The sequence below is a fragment of the Chiloscyllium punctatum genome, chromosome 13 (assembly GCF_047496795.1).
Source record: "Chiloscyllium punctatum isolate Juve2018m chromosome 13, sChiPun1.3, whole genome shotgun sequence".
Lineage (NCBI taxonomy): Eukaryota > Metazoa > Chordata > Chondrichthyes > Orectolobiformes > Hemiscylliidae > Chiloscyllium > Chiloscyllium punctatum.
The window spans coordinates 93,462,400-93,478,089 of NC_092751.1; the positions used below are offsets into that span (position 1 = coordinate 93,462,400).

Below are 15,690 nucleotides of genomic sequence, written 5' to 3' on the forward strand. Positions count from 1 at the left end.
CATGATACTCAAGGTAGCAGAAAATTCCACCCATTGTCCTTAAAGGTAGTACAGTATACCTCTTCCTGTTGTCCTCTTAATTGTTTTAAATCAGTCAATAATTATTTCCTGCATAAAATAAAAACTCAATTAGTCAATGAAGCTAAATGTTTTTTGTTCAAAACAAGTGAGCCCACTAATAGCTGAATACTATTAGCATTTTAAATACAACCAAAAATCCTACAAACCTGTAGCTGTACTTGAATTATAAAAGCAAGCTAACAGTTATGAGAATCATATTTGTTTATTGTCAATATCAAATTATAAAGAAAAGAATGTAATCATAACAGCATACAAGTTGTTTCTCTGAACAATAATACAGGTGTCCAAATAACTACAGAGTATCAGAAATTTAAAAACTGTGCGTTTGCAGATTTGATTTGGTATTTTACAGCAATATTTACCTGCATAAATATTTGTCTCACTTTATTGAATTCTCATTACATAAATTTGCTTTTCTGAATAAACTCAAACAGAAAATGCTGAGGTAATCTGCTAAATAAAAATCATTTCATGATGAGAAGATGCACCACTTTCAAATGACAAATAGCTTGAGATCAGTTACAGATATCATTGGGCTGAATTTAAAAACTGTCAGAATAAACTAAAGAATAAACAAGTTATGCAATTTGAAGTTTTCTACAGAAAACAGCCAACATAGTTTTCATCCATTACCAATGCCATAATTACTGCCAGGTAAATAATAAATTTAACCACCAGAATATTCACTGTCAACATCAAAACTTCATTGTTTCATTGAAAAATGTAAATAAAAATCATGAAAAGACAATCAAGAAGATAGTTTATGACTATCAACTTGACCAAATAATTTTCAAGGCCTTGTCATTTACTCTCAAGGTGTTCATATTTTCTGATTTTTTTTTAGTTGCAGACTGACAAAATCAAATGAAGAACTAAGTGCAGAATTCTTATTGCAGGGTTTGGGTAGGAAGAAAAGAGAGGTTATTTATTTTTAAACGGACAGCAGTTCCCGTTCTTAGATTTAAAGGACTTTTTGATCCCATTTATTTTCATATCAATGAAAGTCAGGCGCTTCTGGGAACGTACAACCTGAACGCCTAATGATAACATTTGCTGCATAATGGCCGGCTTGGATGCATTTTTCAAGGGGTTGATCATGAACCAATTGAGACAGAAAACCTACAAAGAAAAATAGTAAAAATTATCCACAGATACGAGTAATAAAAAGTTTCACACTACAACTAAATATACCACTTTTTACACAGATCATAAATGAATGAAATAAGAGACTATTTTCCACTAATAAAATTAGTCTTTGTAAATTCTCAGCACCTCCCTTTGGTTGGAAATCAGGTTGTCAAACTCAAACATAGTAAGAGCTTGCAATCTTTCGATTCACAAAATTAAAAGGGTTAATTTTGTGATTTGTTTCTGTTTTGTTGAAACTTAGTATTTCAAAATGAGACAATGCATGTCACTATTTAGTAGGAAGGTATCCTTACTCCCTTTATGTTCAATGAAAATGGATGACAAAGCATGGCAGTCAGACACAGAAACCAGAAAATTAATTCGTTTTGTATCTTGGTCTGTGCGGAATTAGATTTCAGGTAGCAATGGATTCTCTTATAATTAAGCCTCAGTGATACTCAGACTAGAGTAGAAAGGTTAGGACAGAAATTGATAGTACAGCTGTTGGCGAGTTTTGATAGTGTTACTGCCCACTTGATAGTGTTACCTCCCCTAGTTCAACAGTTTGCCAACATTGACTGCATTGAAAATTGTCCACAGCAGCAAGGAATAAGAAACTGTTGGTCCTTGTAATTAACAGCTTGTGAACATGGTACCTGTTTGGCAGACAGAAAAGTGAAAATAATAATATTGTTTTTTTGTGTCTTAAAATTTTGAATGGTAGCATGTAATTTCTCTTCAAACGTCAGGGACACCTTTTTTTGCCCTGTCCCTCATTGTTAAATCTGCTTCCAAGTGGTATCTGGCAATTATCTGGCACATGCTGGCAATTTTTGAAATGTCAAATTGCTTATTAATGACTTGGTTAGGGCAAGAATAAATCATTACTATGTTTAGGTTTATGCAATCACAGAGTTAAGGGAAGTTTTCTTTCTTCAAATATTGAAATCCCTCTCTCTCTCACACTCACACACACACACACACACACACACACACACACACACACACACAAACATAGTAAGAGAGAGGAAGAAATCTATTTTCCTCTGGGAAGATTAAATTAAATACTAATTGGGCTAAGAGGCAATAATTATTGCTCATTTATTTGAATGAAAGGGAAGAACTATGATATAAAGGTCAGATTTTCAATGTTTAGGTTTTTAAAGCATCATTTACCACCTATTTTCTTTATTGAATAACTACAACCATAAAATGATAAACTGAAACTAAATTTGTCTACTCTGACACATTGCTGAATACCAGTTTCCTGCTCTTGCAGTTAAATCAACATAGTGTGAGTAAACACAGTTAAGGCTTTATTAGAATGGTCTCCTTATTCTGTAATGGCAATATGTGTTGGTGACAAATAAGCCTAACATATACTACTGAAATTAGTAAAAGAACAAATAATTAGCTAATAATCCCTAGAATTCAGTGACACTTCAGCCCACATTCCAATGCTAAGAGGGTCACTGGAGCAGTATTTGAGAAGCATGTTATTCCTGTGTAAAATCCCAGACACAGGAGACTGAGAATTGCCTGGGAATCTGAAATGCACTAAACTAGTACCAACATTCTTTCCTGTGTTGTTATTCTTGAGTTACACATCTTCTATGCAGGTATCCCATGTCTTAATTGCAGTTTAATGCCAAATTGAGAATGCCTTTTAATAGGGAAAGCAAAAGGAAAACGAATAAAAGCCAGTAATTTGTATAAAGCCGCTCTGATCTCCAAATGGGCATGGATTTAGAAAAAAAGCCCAAATTTTACTATTAGAAATAGTACTTTGAGGAAAAAAAGGCAACAGCAAAGCCAAGAAAAGGAGAAATGTGCAAAGAAAGTTTAAAGTTGAGGAATGGAGGGAAAAAAGATGGCAGGTTGCAAAGTGATGTTTACAGTTTTATTTGCATTGTGATTTACACGCTTATTTTAATATAAATTATCTCACGGCACCACTTGGAGAGGAGAATTCTTACTAATATTTATCCATCAATCAAAGCACCTAAATAGATTAAGTAGTCATTTATCTCATTTCTGCTGGTGGGATCTTTATATATGCAAATTGTCTCTGATGTTTTGCTGCTTAAAAACCTAATAACACACTTTATAACTAATGAATATAGTTGGAGAGTTTTTAGTCAATCTGAAAACAATAAAAGGTTCTCTTATTAATTTAATTTATTTTGTTTAATAAAGGTGGTTTAATACACTTTTTTCAAAATTATCATAAACTAAAGTAAAATTATAAAGCTTTATGATCCATGAGTTGACCTGAACAACTTGCAGCTCAAGAATCAATAGATTTTCCATGTTATTGTAATGAAGTCAGTAATTTTGTATCCTTTGTCATAAATATAATAACCACTTACAAAGAAGCTATATTTTCCACTGATCTAGCGATCTATTGTCATCCTCCAGGGAAATTAATTCTGCATTACAAGTATAAATCTTTTCATTGTGTTGACTTCACATGGAAGAAAGGTAACATGTAAATTGGCAAGATTTTTCTGAAAATTTTCCTGATATTCTTCACCCAGCTCTCCCACTTCAAGTGTCTTCTATCCTGTGGACTTTATGCTCAGGGGTGGTCTAAAATTCTGATGAACGTCTGACATTTATGTACACCCATGACAGCATGCTTATGGTTTATTTTGGATTTGATAAATATTTAAAGGCAGTTCATGAATGTCATTTCAATCAAATCTCAATGAAAGTATATGTCCGCTTAACGAATAACAACAGGAAAAGAAAACCAGCCAAACTGGAAAATAAGAAAAAGTTAAAGGTAATTTCAGAATAAAGGAGAAAGCTTAGAATTTTGCCAAGACTTGTAAATCTGAGGATGTCAAGGAAGAGCATGAAAGTGAGAGAGAAAATAGAAACTGTAAAATCTCAATTCATATGTAAAATGGAAGAGATTGGTGAAAGTAAATGTTGGTCCCTCAAAGGCAGAGACTGAAGAAATTCCAACTTAGGTATAAAGGAACAAATATTTTGCACCTCTCTTCGCAATAGGGGAGACAAAAAAAAATCCCATAGGTTCAGCAAGAATGAGGGTTAAAATTTTCACCTGATGGGAACTAAATATAGAGGAACCTCGATTATCTGAATTTTGGATTATCCGGACAAGATTGCAAAATCCCGATACCTGGCTAAACTGTTATCCGGCATTCGATTATTCAACCAAAATACTCCCCACCCATGTCGTTCAGATAATCTAGGTTCCTCTGTATTCAAGGACAGGCAGATAGTCTGAGGTGACAAGGTTGCCTTGTTATTACAAAAATAAATTCAAATTAATAGCAAGACGTGATATAGGGTTGGAAGGTGCAGAATTCATGTGGGTAGGGTTGAGGAAGTACAAAGGAGGCAAAATCCTGATTGGGGTCTACATAGAGCAATAGAGTCATAGAGATGTACAGCATGGAAACAGACCCTTTGGTCCAACCTGTCCATGCCGACCAAATATCCCAACCCAATCTAGTCCCACCTGCCAGCACCCAGCCCATATCCCTCCAAACCCTTCCTATTAGGGCGGCACGGTGGTACAGTGGTTAGCACTGCTGCCTCACAGCGCCAGAGACCTGGGTTCAATTCCCGCCTCAGGCGACTGACTGTGTGGAGTTTGCACGTTCTCCCCGTGTCTGCGTGGGTTTCCTCCGGGTGCTCCGGTTTCCTCCCACAGTCCAAAGATGCGCAGGTCAGATGAATTGGCTATGCTAAATTGCCCGTAGTGTTAGGTAAGGGGTAGATGTAGATGTGGGGGTATGGGTGGGTTACGCTTCGGCGGGGCGGTGTGGACCTGTTGGGCCGAAGGGCCTGTTTCCACACTGTAAGTAATCTAATCTAATCTATTCATATACCCATCCAAATGCCTCTTAAATGTTACAATGTACCAGCCTCCACCACTTCCTCTGGCAGCTCATTCCATACACGTACCACCCTCTGTGTGAAAAAGTTGCCCTCCCCTCTCACTCTAAACCTATGCCCTCTAGTTCTGGACTCCCCGACCCCAGGGAAAAGACTTTGCCTATTTACCCTATCCAGGCCCTCATAATTTTGTAAACCTCTATAAGGTCACCCCTCAGCCTTTGATGCTCCAGGGAAAACAGTCCCAGCCTGTACAGCCTCTCCCTATAGCTCAAATCCTCCAACCCTGGCAACATGCTTGTAAATCTTTTCTGAACCCTTTCAAGTTTCACATCTTTCCGATAGGAAGGAGACCAGAATTGCACACATACAGCCTAACCAATGTCCTGTACAGCCGCATAATGACCTCCCGACTCCTGTACTCAATACTCAGACCAAGAAAGGAAAGCATACCAAACGCCTTCTTCACTATCCTATCTACCTGCGATTCCACTTTCAAGGAGCTATGACCCTGCACTTAAGGGCTCTTTGTTCAGCAACACTCCCTCGGACCTTACCATTAAGTATATAAGTCCTGCTAAGATTTGCTTTCCCAAAATGCAGCACCTCGCATTTATCTGAATTAAACTGCCACTTCTCAGCTCATTGGCCCATCTGGTCAAGATCCTGTTGTAATCGGAGGTAACCCTCTTCGCTGTCCACTACACCTCAATTTTGGTGTCATCTATAAACTTACTAACTGTACCTCTTATGCTCACATCCAAATCATTTTTGTAAATGACAAAAAGTAGAGGACGCAGCACCGATCCTTGTGGCACTCCACTGGTCACAGGCCTCCAGACTGAAAAACAACCCTCCACCACCACCCACTGTCTTCCACCTTTGAGCCAGTTCTGTATCCAAATGGATAGTTCTCCCTGTATTCCATCAGATCTAACCTTGCTAATCAGTCTCCCATGGGGAACCTTGTTGAATGCCTTACTTTGTTGAAGTCCATATAGATCACATCTACCGCTCTGCCCTCATCAATTCTTTTTGTTACTTCTTCAAAAAACTCAATCAAGTTTGTGAGACATGATTTCCCACACACAAAGCCATGTTGACTATCCCTAATCAGTCCTTGCTGTCCCAGGGATCAGGAAATAGAAGTAACATGTAAGAAATGCACTATAACAATAATCATGGGGGACTTCGGGTTGGTAGCAGATGCCAAGAAAAGGAATTAGTGGTATATCTGAGATTTTTGTTTTGGAGCAACCTGTGGTAGAGTCCACTAGAGTCTGTCGGATGGCATTCGTTTTCACTAGAAACGAAAGTCCACTAGAGATCAGAAAATACTGGATTTGATATGCAATTAAACAGACTTGATTAGGGAGCTTAAGGTGAAGAAAATCCTCGGGGACACTGACCATAATATGATAGAATTTGCTCTGCAGTTTGACTGAGATGTAACAGCGATACAATTGAGTCAAGGTAACTACAAAGACAGGAGGGAGGAGCTGGCCAGAATGAACTTGAAGGAGAACCTAGCAGGGAGACAGTGGAGCAGCAATGGCAGTAGTTTTTGGGGGTAATTTGGGAGTCTTAGCAGAAGTTATCCTCATACAGAACAAACATACTAAGGAGAGGATGAGGCAACCATAGATGACAAGGGAAATCAGGGACAGCATGAAAGCAAAACAAAAAGCATACTGGTGAAGACTACTGGGAAGCCAGAGGATTGGGAAGCCTTTTTTTGAAAAAAAAATAGCAGAGGACAGCTAAAAAAAGCAATAAGGGAGAAGAAAAAGAAATGACAGTAAGCTAACTAGTAATATAAAAGAAAACAAAAATTTTTTGAAAGAAATCTAAAAGGTAAGAGAGAGGCAAGAATAGTCATTGGACTGTTGGAAATGAGGCTAGAGAAAGAAGTTCATAATGATGAGTGTTATCCTTATACTTTAGTATTATTTCTGAATTTTAACAGCACTCCTCCAATTCCTGATGTATAATTTATACATTTGATATAAGTGTTTTTTTTAATTGTTACAATTCTAACAATACAAATGTGCAACAGTATACAAACATGTTGTACTTGTCAGGTTAAATATTTCCAGTTTCAGTTTTGGCACAAATCACATTTATACAGTTCACTGGAACAATGAGAATAGGAACATAATAAACTTGCAATGCTCATGTTGGAACTGCATTTTTCACAAAATGACATAATTTGACATACAACTTATAGAGCAGCCACAGTTACCTCCCACAAAGGCATCACCAGCTCCATTTGTATCGACAATCTCATCTTGTTTAATATCTACGACAGGGAAGGTGGTTACATTATCAGCTGTGAGAAAGAAGAAAAATAATATACATAGATTAGGTATTATAGTGGAAAAGAGATTAGATCATAATATTGATTTGTTATTTTTAAAGTATTAGTTTTACTAATTCAAAAGCAATAATAAAAGATATTTTAAAATCAATATGAACTTATTAATAGTCTTCTCAGATTCAACAGCAAATATCTCCACTTTGGAGTCTGCTTATATAATGATACATAAGAAAGATAATAAAACTCAGAAGAGTGAGTTAACTAGTGGCCAGATTTGTTATTTAACCCCAGAAGACAAACCAGGCCATGAAAACAGAGCAGATTCAACTGAATATCTCTGAAACAGAAAACATGATCAAATATCCATGTCAGCTATCTTGGTTTTCAAACATTATCTGTACCCAACAGTGGCACAGTGGTTAGCACTGCTGCCTCACAGCACCAGAGACCCGGATTCAATTCCCGCCTCAGACAACTGTCTATGTGGAGTTTGCACATTCTCCCAGTGTCTGCGTGGGTTTCCTCCGGGTGCTCTGGTTTCCTCCCACAGTCCAAAAGTGTGCAGGCTAGGTGAATTGGCCATGTTAAAGTGCCCGTAGTGTTAGGTGAAGGAGTAGATGTAGGGGAATGGGTCTGGGTGGGTCGCTCTGCGGAGGGTCGGTGTGGACTTGTTGGGCAGAAGGGCATGTTTCCACACTGTAAGTAAGTAATCTAAAAAAAAACTGCAGACAATACAAATATGCTGTGACATCTTATAAAATGGTGATAATTAGGATGGTGACTTCTTAATAAAACTTACAAACTTACATACTATCACAAAATGCAAATACCAGAGACTCTCCTATGCACATTATTTGACCATTGTTCATTTTAATTGATGCTCTGACACACACATTAAATGTCCATACTTAATTATAATAAAGGATAAAACATGTACAGTTAAGCCAATTAACTGACTTTAACATGTTTTCACACCTGGCTAAATGTACCTGTAATCACAATCAACAACCATTTGTTTCAGTTTTCCAGCAGCAATTTGTTAAAATTTAAAAATGGCTTCCCCCTCCCCACACCCAGAAATGATTTCACTTCCTATGTTTTTTGTGCTGGTCCATGCAAAGCACCCAAAGAAAAATGGGCAGTAACTTAGCTGTTCTCATTGATGCTGCTTTTCAATCAATTTTAAAGAAATGATGGAACAGTGGATAATGTCAAAACATTATTTTACTGTAACTTTATGAATGGGAACAAAATAAAGTTAAGTTCCCTGCTAAAAACTCACTCATGTCCAGAGCTCCCTTGATTATAATAATTTGGAAACAGGTTCCTGAAATGACACTCTTCTGCTCTTGATCTTTATCTGTTCTGATGTTGCCACTTTCCAAACCAATCCTTGGAAAATATTTTTGACTTAACTGAGGTTTACCGCCCACTAATCTGTTCCATTTTATACATTTCTATTCTCACCTCTGGCTCCCTCCCAAAAATACACATACTCCATGGATCGTCCTTTATCATTTCTACCATCAGTAGAAATGGTAGATATCAGCAGGAAAAATGAAATGCTTTTGATGTGAGAAACACAGGAACCACATTTATCTACCACAACATCTCATGACTAAATGAGAAAATGACAGTGCCATTCTGGAGATGGCTGAGAGATAGCTATTTACTAAGACATTGTAGATATATGCCTTTTCTCTTGAAATCATGCACATCTTTTTTAAGATCCATGAAAGAATATACACTTTCTCTATTTCATGTTTCACCTGAAATTCAGTACCTCCTTAGAACTGTACTGAAGAGAACAAAATTCAAGCTGACACAAGTACCTATTTGAATCAGAAGAAAGGAATCCTACTATTAAACAAAAGATGATGCACGACCAGTCAAAAACTAGTCAGCACAGTTTTAGAACTGAGTTCCATCAATGTCAATGAATTTTTTTGAGGGTGCAACAACTCAAATGGTTCAATGCAAGACTGATAGTGGTGATCTAGACTTTGAAAGACATTTCACAAATCACCATATGAAAGGTTTCAGCACTGGGACTACAACATTTCCTAATTGGACTGCGTGGGCTGCAGCAGTTCAAGAAGGCAGCTTGTTACCACCTTGTCAAGTGCAACTAGGGACAGGCAATAAATGCTGGTCAGCCAGTGACATCCATATCCATTGAGATTTTAAAAAAATTAAAAGTAATGACCTGAATTTAGAAACACAATGCGAAGAGGTTATGTTTGTTGATGATAGTGAACAAATCAGACAGTGTGGGGAGAAAGACGTTGCAACAGTAAGGGCGAGAGTAACTGCAAAAAGAACAGTTTTTAAACAAATCAACAACGGAATGTATAGCAAATTGGGAGCCAGGAATACTTGAAATCAATTAGGTACTGAGTTCCTTGAAAATGAATATGGAATCTCTAAGATTGTGGAAATTCAGAAGCTTCAATACTTCAAAACATCTCATTCACTTAATTATATACTGTGTCAATTGTTGAGTTCAAATTTTAGCATGAGATCTGGATATAATTTTTAAAATTATACCTGCTTAAAATATTCCAGCTTTGTGCACACGTGAAGGAGATACATAACTATGACTTCACCAATTTGGAAGTGTGCTTAAGGTGATGACTTCTTTGTGTAAAAGTGCGCATTTTTTTTGATTAAAAACTATTGGTCTCTAGGAAATTACTACTTTCCTTGTGCATTGTGGCTCTAATTAAATGTTCGGATCCTGATTTAGGACTTTCTTGAAACCTGTCTACTTTGCCGTAACTTTCTCATTCAGCAAGAAAATGATAACACTGATAACTTGTTTTCAAGGATTGTTAGCCATTGCAAACAAAAAACATAAATACAGTTTAATTGTTGTTTGCTTGCAATGCACATAAATTAAATACATCTTTTCTAAAGGGGAGCAAATAGGTACATTAATAGGAATGATACTAAACAGGAAAGTTATCAGGTTTGGAAGGGCTGAAAATGAACGTACTGAGTCAGACAATTTTCCCCAATAGCCACTCTTTACCTAGATCTCAACAGGTTGCCATAATGGTGTACTTACATGAAAATTAAAATGTGATTCTAAAATTACATAACTGACTGTATTTACACCTCATGAGCAAGAAAATCAACCAATTAGCTAAATAACTGTCTCTCATGATTAAATTCCTCGTTACAAAACTGAAATGTTTAATTATGATGCCCTTTGGCTTTGAAACTTGCAAATATTTAGTGTAACTGTATTGCAAAGAATAATTATCTTAAGCATAAATGATTCACTTTACCTTCCCAATATCAGCCAGTGTTAAACATTCATCTACAGTATTCAAGCTGGTAACGTTTCAAGCTAATCTGCTCTTGATGATGTGGAATACATATTACAAATCTATGAACAATTTATAACTCCAAGGATGAACAGGAAACTGTGGTTAAACTGCTTTTCTCTGTGGAAATCTGTTGTTTTGTGTCTGCAAGTTTCTGCCAAAAGCGAGATTTTTAATAATAGAAAATATTAATAAGCAGTCAGCTCGTTTCTAGAATACAAAATTTTAGAATGACACTGCAGGCTACCTGAGTTCTAAAATTAAAAGCAAATTACTGCAGATGCTGAAATCTGAAACCAAAAGAGAAAATGCTGGAAAATCTCAGCAGGTCTGGCAGCATCTGTAAGGAGGGAAAAGAGCTGACGTTTCAAGTCTAAAGGGTCAGTTAGACTCGAAACGTCAGCTTTTTTCTCTCCTTACAGATGCTGCCAGACCTGCTGAGATTTTCCAGCATTTTCTCTTTTGGTTCTAAAATTAAAAGTTGGCGATAGCATTAAGTCTGCAAGACAACTGATTTCAAGTGACATCAAATTAGAAATGGGCAGCTCTTCTTATGTTGATGTGATGAGAAAAAATACTATAACTATTATCTACTATAAATATCGTATACTAAAAAAACTATATTGGTGCCAAATGTACAATATATCAGAGGCAAGTATTTTTTAGGTTATGAAGATACAAATACAGTAACAATAAAGGATTACACCATTCCCCTAGTCACACATAAGAGACTGGATCATCCCTCCAATTGCCCACAACTGCCTATAACTCTAACAACAGCATAATCTAAAACACAATGGGGCCAGAACAATGCAACTGAAAGTTGAATTAGAATGCAAATAATTTCCTTTCAGTACAAATAAATATGATTTCAAATATGCAGGATGGCATGGGGTAGCACATGAATGCAGGGTAGCAGTGTGCAGTGCCAGGGACCTGGGTTTGATTCCACCCTCTGGCAAGCACATGGAGTGTGCGCATTCTCCCTGTGTCTACGTGGATTTCGGCCAGGTGTTCTGGGTTCTTCCTACAGTCCAAAGATGTGCAGGTTAGGTAGAAAAGTCATGGTAAATGCACATTTACGGGGATAGGTTATGGTTGGGTTTGGGTGGGTTGATCTTTGAATGGACTAGATGGGACAAATGGTCTCTTTCTGCACTGTAGGGGTTCTATGATTCTGTATGTAATTTTGGGGTTCTTCAGCAACACTCACTATATTTAACATGTTTCAATTTTGGGATTTTTAAAGTAACTTTTCCCACAAAATGATTTAACAGTTATTTCTAAAAATGTACCTTCTTATTGCAGTCCATAAATTTTTGCTTTCTATAATGGATAAATCTACATGATTACAGGGAAACGGGGGAGACAGACATAATGAGCTAAGTGGCTTCCTTCTCTGTTGATTAAATTTATGATCCCAACTTGGTCTCAACAAATTCGAGGAATGATTATACTTGGAATAACCCGTTTATTTGTCTAAGACAGTTTTGTTACATTAAGTTTTTTGAAAAATTAGATTGGCAAATTGGATGCACACACTAAACAACCTTCCCCTTCCATCTAACTCCATCCCTTCATTTAATCCCACCTCTTGTGAATATTCACCATACAGTTTGACCTTCCCTTCTCATGCTGAATGATCTGTACTCAGTAAAAGACACAGTTTATCATGAAGTCTCCACCTCAATGAATTTCAGGCATGACATGACACTGAAGTTTTCTTCCGTCATCTTTGCTTCCATGTGCCTACTTTGAACAGGAATCCTCTCCCTGCGAACAAAGAGCCTTTTCAACTGAATCCAATACTCCCCACTACTCTATTTCTCATTTTTTACCTATACTTGATCTCTTCATTGAGAACTGCCAAAATGAAATTAGCTGTCTTCATTTCTCTGCTCCCTTTGTCCACTCTAACCTGTCCCCCTACGAACTTGCTGCACTCTGTTCCCTCAGGTCCAACCCAACTTTGTTATCAAATCTGCTGATAAGGGTGATGTGGATGTTGTCTGGCATACTGACCTCAACCTGACAGAGGCTGAGCACCAACTTCCAAACACTTTCTCCCAAATCCCCCCGATCATGATCCCACCATTGAACATCAAGCTGTTGTTTCCAGGACTGTCAATGACCTCATCTCTTTTGGAGATCTTCCCTCCACAGCATCTCACCTTCAGATTCCCCAACCCCATACAGCTGCTCCTACCTCCTTCCCGAAATCCACAAACAGAACTGTCCTGACAAGCTCACCTTTTCAGCCTGTTCCTGCCTGAGTGAGCTTATTTCTTCCTACCTTGACTCTAATTTTCTCGGTCTCTTCCTACACGTGATTCTTCTGACACTTTATACCAGTTCCATAATTTCCAGTTTTTTGACTGTAGATGCATTCTTTTCACCAGTTATGCAATCCTCTGCTCAGCCTTTCCGATCAGAGTGGTCTGAAGGCTTTTCACTTTCTCCTTGAAAAGAGGCCTGTGCAGTCTCCATCCACCACCACCTTCCTTCACCTGACTGAGCTTGTTCTCACTTTGAATACTTCACATTTAACTCATCTCATTTTCTTCAAGTCAGAAGCGGCCATGGGGCCCAGTTATTCCTGTCTTTTTGTGGGGTATGTGCAACATTCTTTGTTCCAGTCTTATTTAGGCCCCCAATCATAACTCTTTCTCCAATACATCGATAATGGATTCAATGCTGCTTCCTGCTTGTCCAGAACTGGAAAAAATTCAGTTTTACTTCCAATTTCCTGCTTTCTCTTACCTTCACCTCATCCATCTGACTCTTAACATCCCTTCTTTGAATTCACTACTTTTATTTCTGAGGATAGGTTGTCTACCAATATCCGTTACAAATGCATTGACTCCTCAATTATATTTCCTTCACATATTGTATTCCATTCTCCCAGTTTCTCTACCTCCATTGAATTTTTGAGATTAGATTAGATTCGCTAAAATGTGGAAACAGACCCTTCGGCCCAATAAGTCCACACCGACCCTCTGAAGAATAACCACCCAAACCCAGTCCTTTACCCTGTATTTACCCTGTGACTAATGTACCTAACACGATGGGCAATTTAGCATGGCTGATTCACCATCTTGCACATCTTTGGGCTGTGGGAGGAAACCAGAGCACCCGGAGGAAACCTGCAGACACGGGGAGAACGTGCAAACTCCACACAGAAAGTCACCTGAGGCTGGAATCGACACTGGGTCCCTGGCACGGTGAGGCAGCGGTGCTAACCACTGAGCCACCATGCAGCCCCATTGTTTTGATGATGTCACCTTCCACTGGACTGCCTCTCATATGATCTCCTTTTTCTCAACTAAGTAATTCTCCCCCCTTATTGTGGTGTCTCACACTTCTGCCAACGCCATTTCCCCTCCTTTCCAGAACATAAAGAGGGTTACACTTGTCCTTACTTTCCAACCTATCCGTCTCCACATTCAAAGGATTGTGCTTGGTCATTTACATGAACCCTTCCTCTCTCTACATAGATATTGCCAGACCTGCTGAGATTCTCCAGCATTGTTTCTTTCAGAGTTTCAGCATTCACAGTATCTTTACCAATATTTTATCTACTTAGAATGAATATGCATCTTCTAGACATTGCACATCCATGTTGTTGTTCGGGGAGGCCTTCATGAACACACACAACAAAATTATGCAATGACTGCAGCTAAAAAGTGTCACATAAAGCCACCTAATACCCTAGTCATAAAATCTTAAGCTGTGCCATTCAACCAAACTTTCAAATCCTCATAGCACACTTAGATTACTTAATTCAAGAATAATCTACTGGTTCATGCTGACAAGTTTTCAAGCTGAACTTATTTGGAGTGCACAGGTGTGGTTCGTGACTTCAAAAATAATTCTTTGGGATATGGGTTTCGCTGGCTAAGCTAATAATAATTACTCATCCCAAATTGCCTAGCAGGTGACTAAGAGCCAACAACATTCTTATGCATCTGGATGTTGGCCAGATCAGGTAAGGAATACACATTTCATTTCCCTAAAGGATGCTGTGAACCAGATAGATTTTTCTAACAATTGAGTGGTTACATTAGGCTCGTCTTCAATTCCATATTTTTATTGAATTCAAATTTCACAATCACCACGATGAGATTAGAATACCTCTCCCCAAAACCTTAACCAGTGTTCTGGATTACTAGTCTAGTTATAATACCATTGCAACCCCTTAGGTAAATCTCACAATAACTCTGGGAAAATTAAAGCCACAGCTTTTAACACAAGTTCAGTTCTTGAAATTAAAGTATAAAACTTTAGAAGGCAAAAGACAATGATAGAATCATAGAATCATTACAGTGAGAAAGAGGCTTTCAGCCCACTGTGTGTGCATTGACCCTCCAATGAGCATCTGACTCAAACCCAGTCCCCCTTTTCCTATCCCCATACCCCTGCATTTCCCATGCCTCACCCACCTAGCCAGATCATTCAGAGAAACCCACAGGGCAATTTAACATGGCCAATCCACCTGTACCTCTACATCTTTGGACCGTGGAAGACAACTGGAACACCTAGTGGAAACCCCACAAACAAGGGGAGAATATATAAATTCTACATAGACAATCACCCATGGCTGGAATGGAACCCAGGTTCCTGGCACTGTGAGGCTATCCAATTTGCTTTTCTGATGTTTTGATACTGTTCAAAGCTTTATTTTAGATATTATATATTTGCTATTCATTATTTTTTCTAAATGTTTTTTGAGAGACTTCATTACTTCATCTGTGCTGTTTTGTTAATGGTAGAATCCTGATTACACAGTCAAGGGAACCTAAGTGGCATTTTCTGATGTCAGTTTCCCCAAATACTTTCCTCATTTTTGATTTGAGCGTTCTCTACGTCTTCATTTCTGAATTGCTGTGATTTTACTTCAAGTGTAAAAGTAGAAAATATTATCAGAAGTGCATCATATGCACTAACATGCACACATTTGTAGTAGTT

At 37.9% G+C, this 15,690-nt stretch overlaps 1 protein-coding gene across 5 annotated transcripts in view; it reads right to left on the bottom strand.

Annotated features, from left to right (window-relative positions):
* Nucleotides 1-264: 264 nt before the first annotated feature.
* Nucleotides 265-15,690, bottom strand: part of adka (adenosine kinase a) — a 283,424-nt gene continuing 267,998 nt past the window's right edge. For all 5 annotated transcript variants that reach the window (XM_072583275.1, XM_072583276.1, XM_072583272.1 and 2 more), the window contains 2 exons: nt 7,322-7,408; nt 265-1,200 (listed from right to left, as the gene is read on the bottom strand). In XM_072583275.1, the coding sequence (XP_072439376.1) occupies nt 1,076-1,200; nt 7,322-7,408 (212 nt within the window). In that variant the 3' untranslated portion in view covers nt 265-1,075. The remainder of the gene's footprint in view (nt 1,201-7,321; nt 7,409-15,690) is intronic.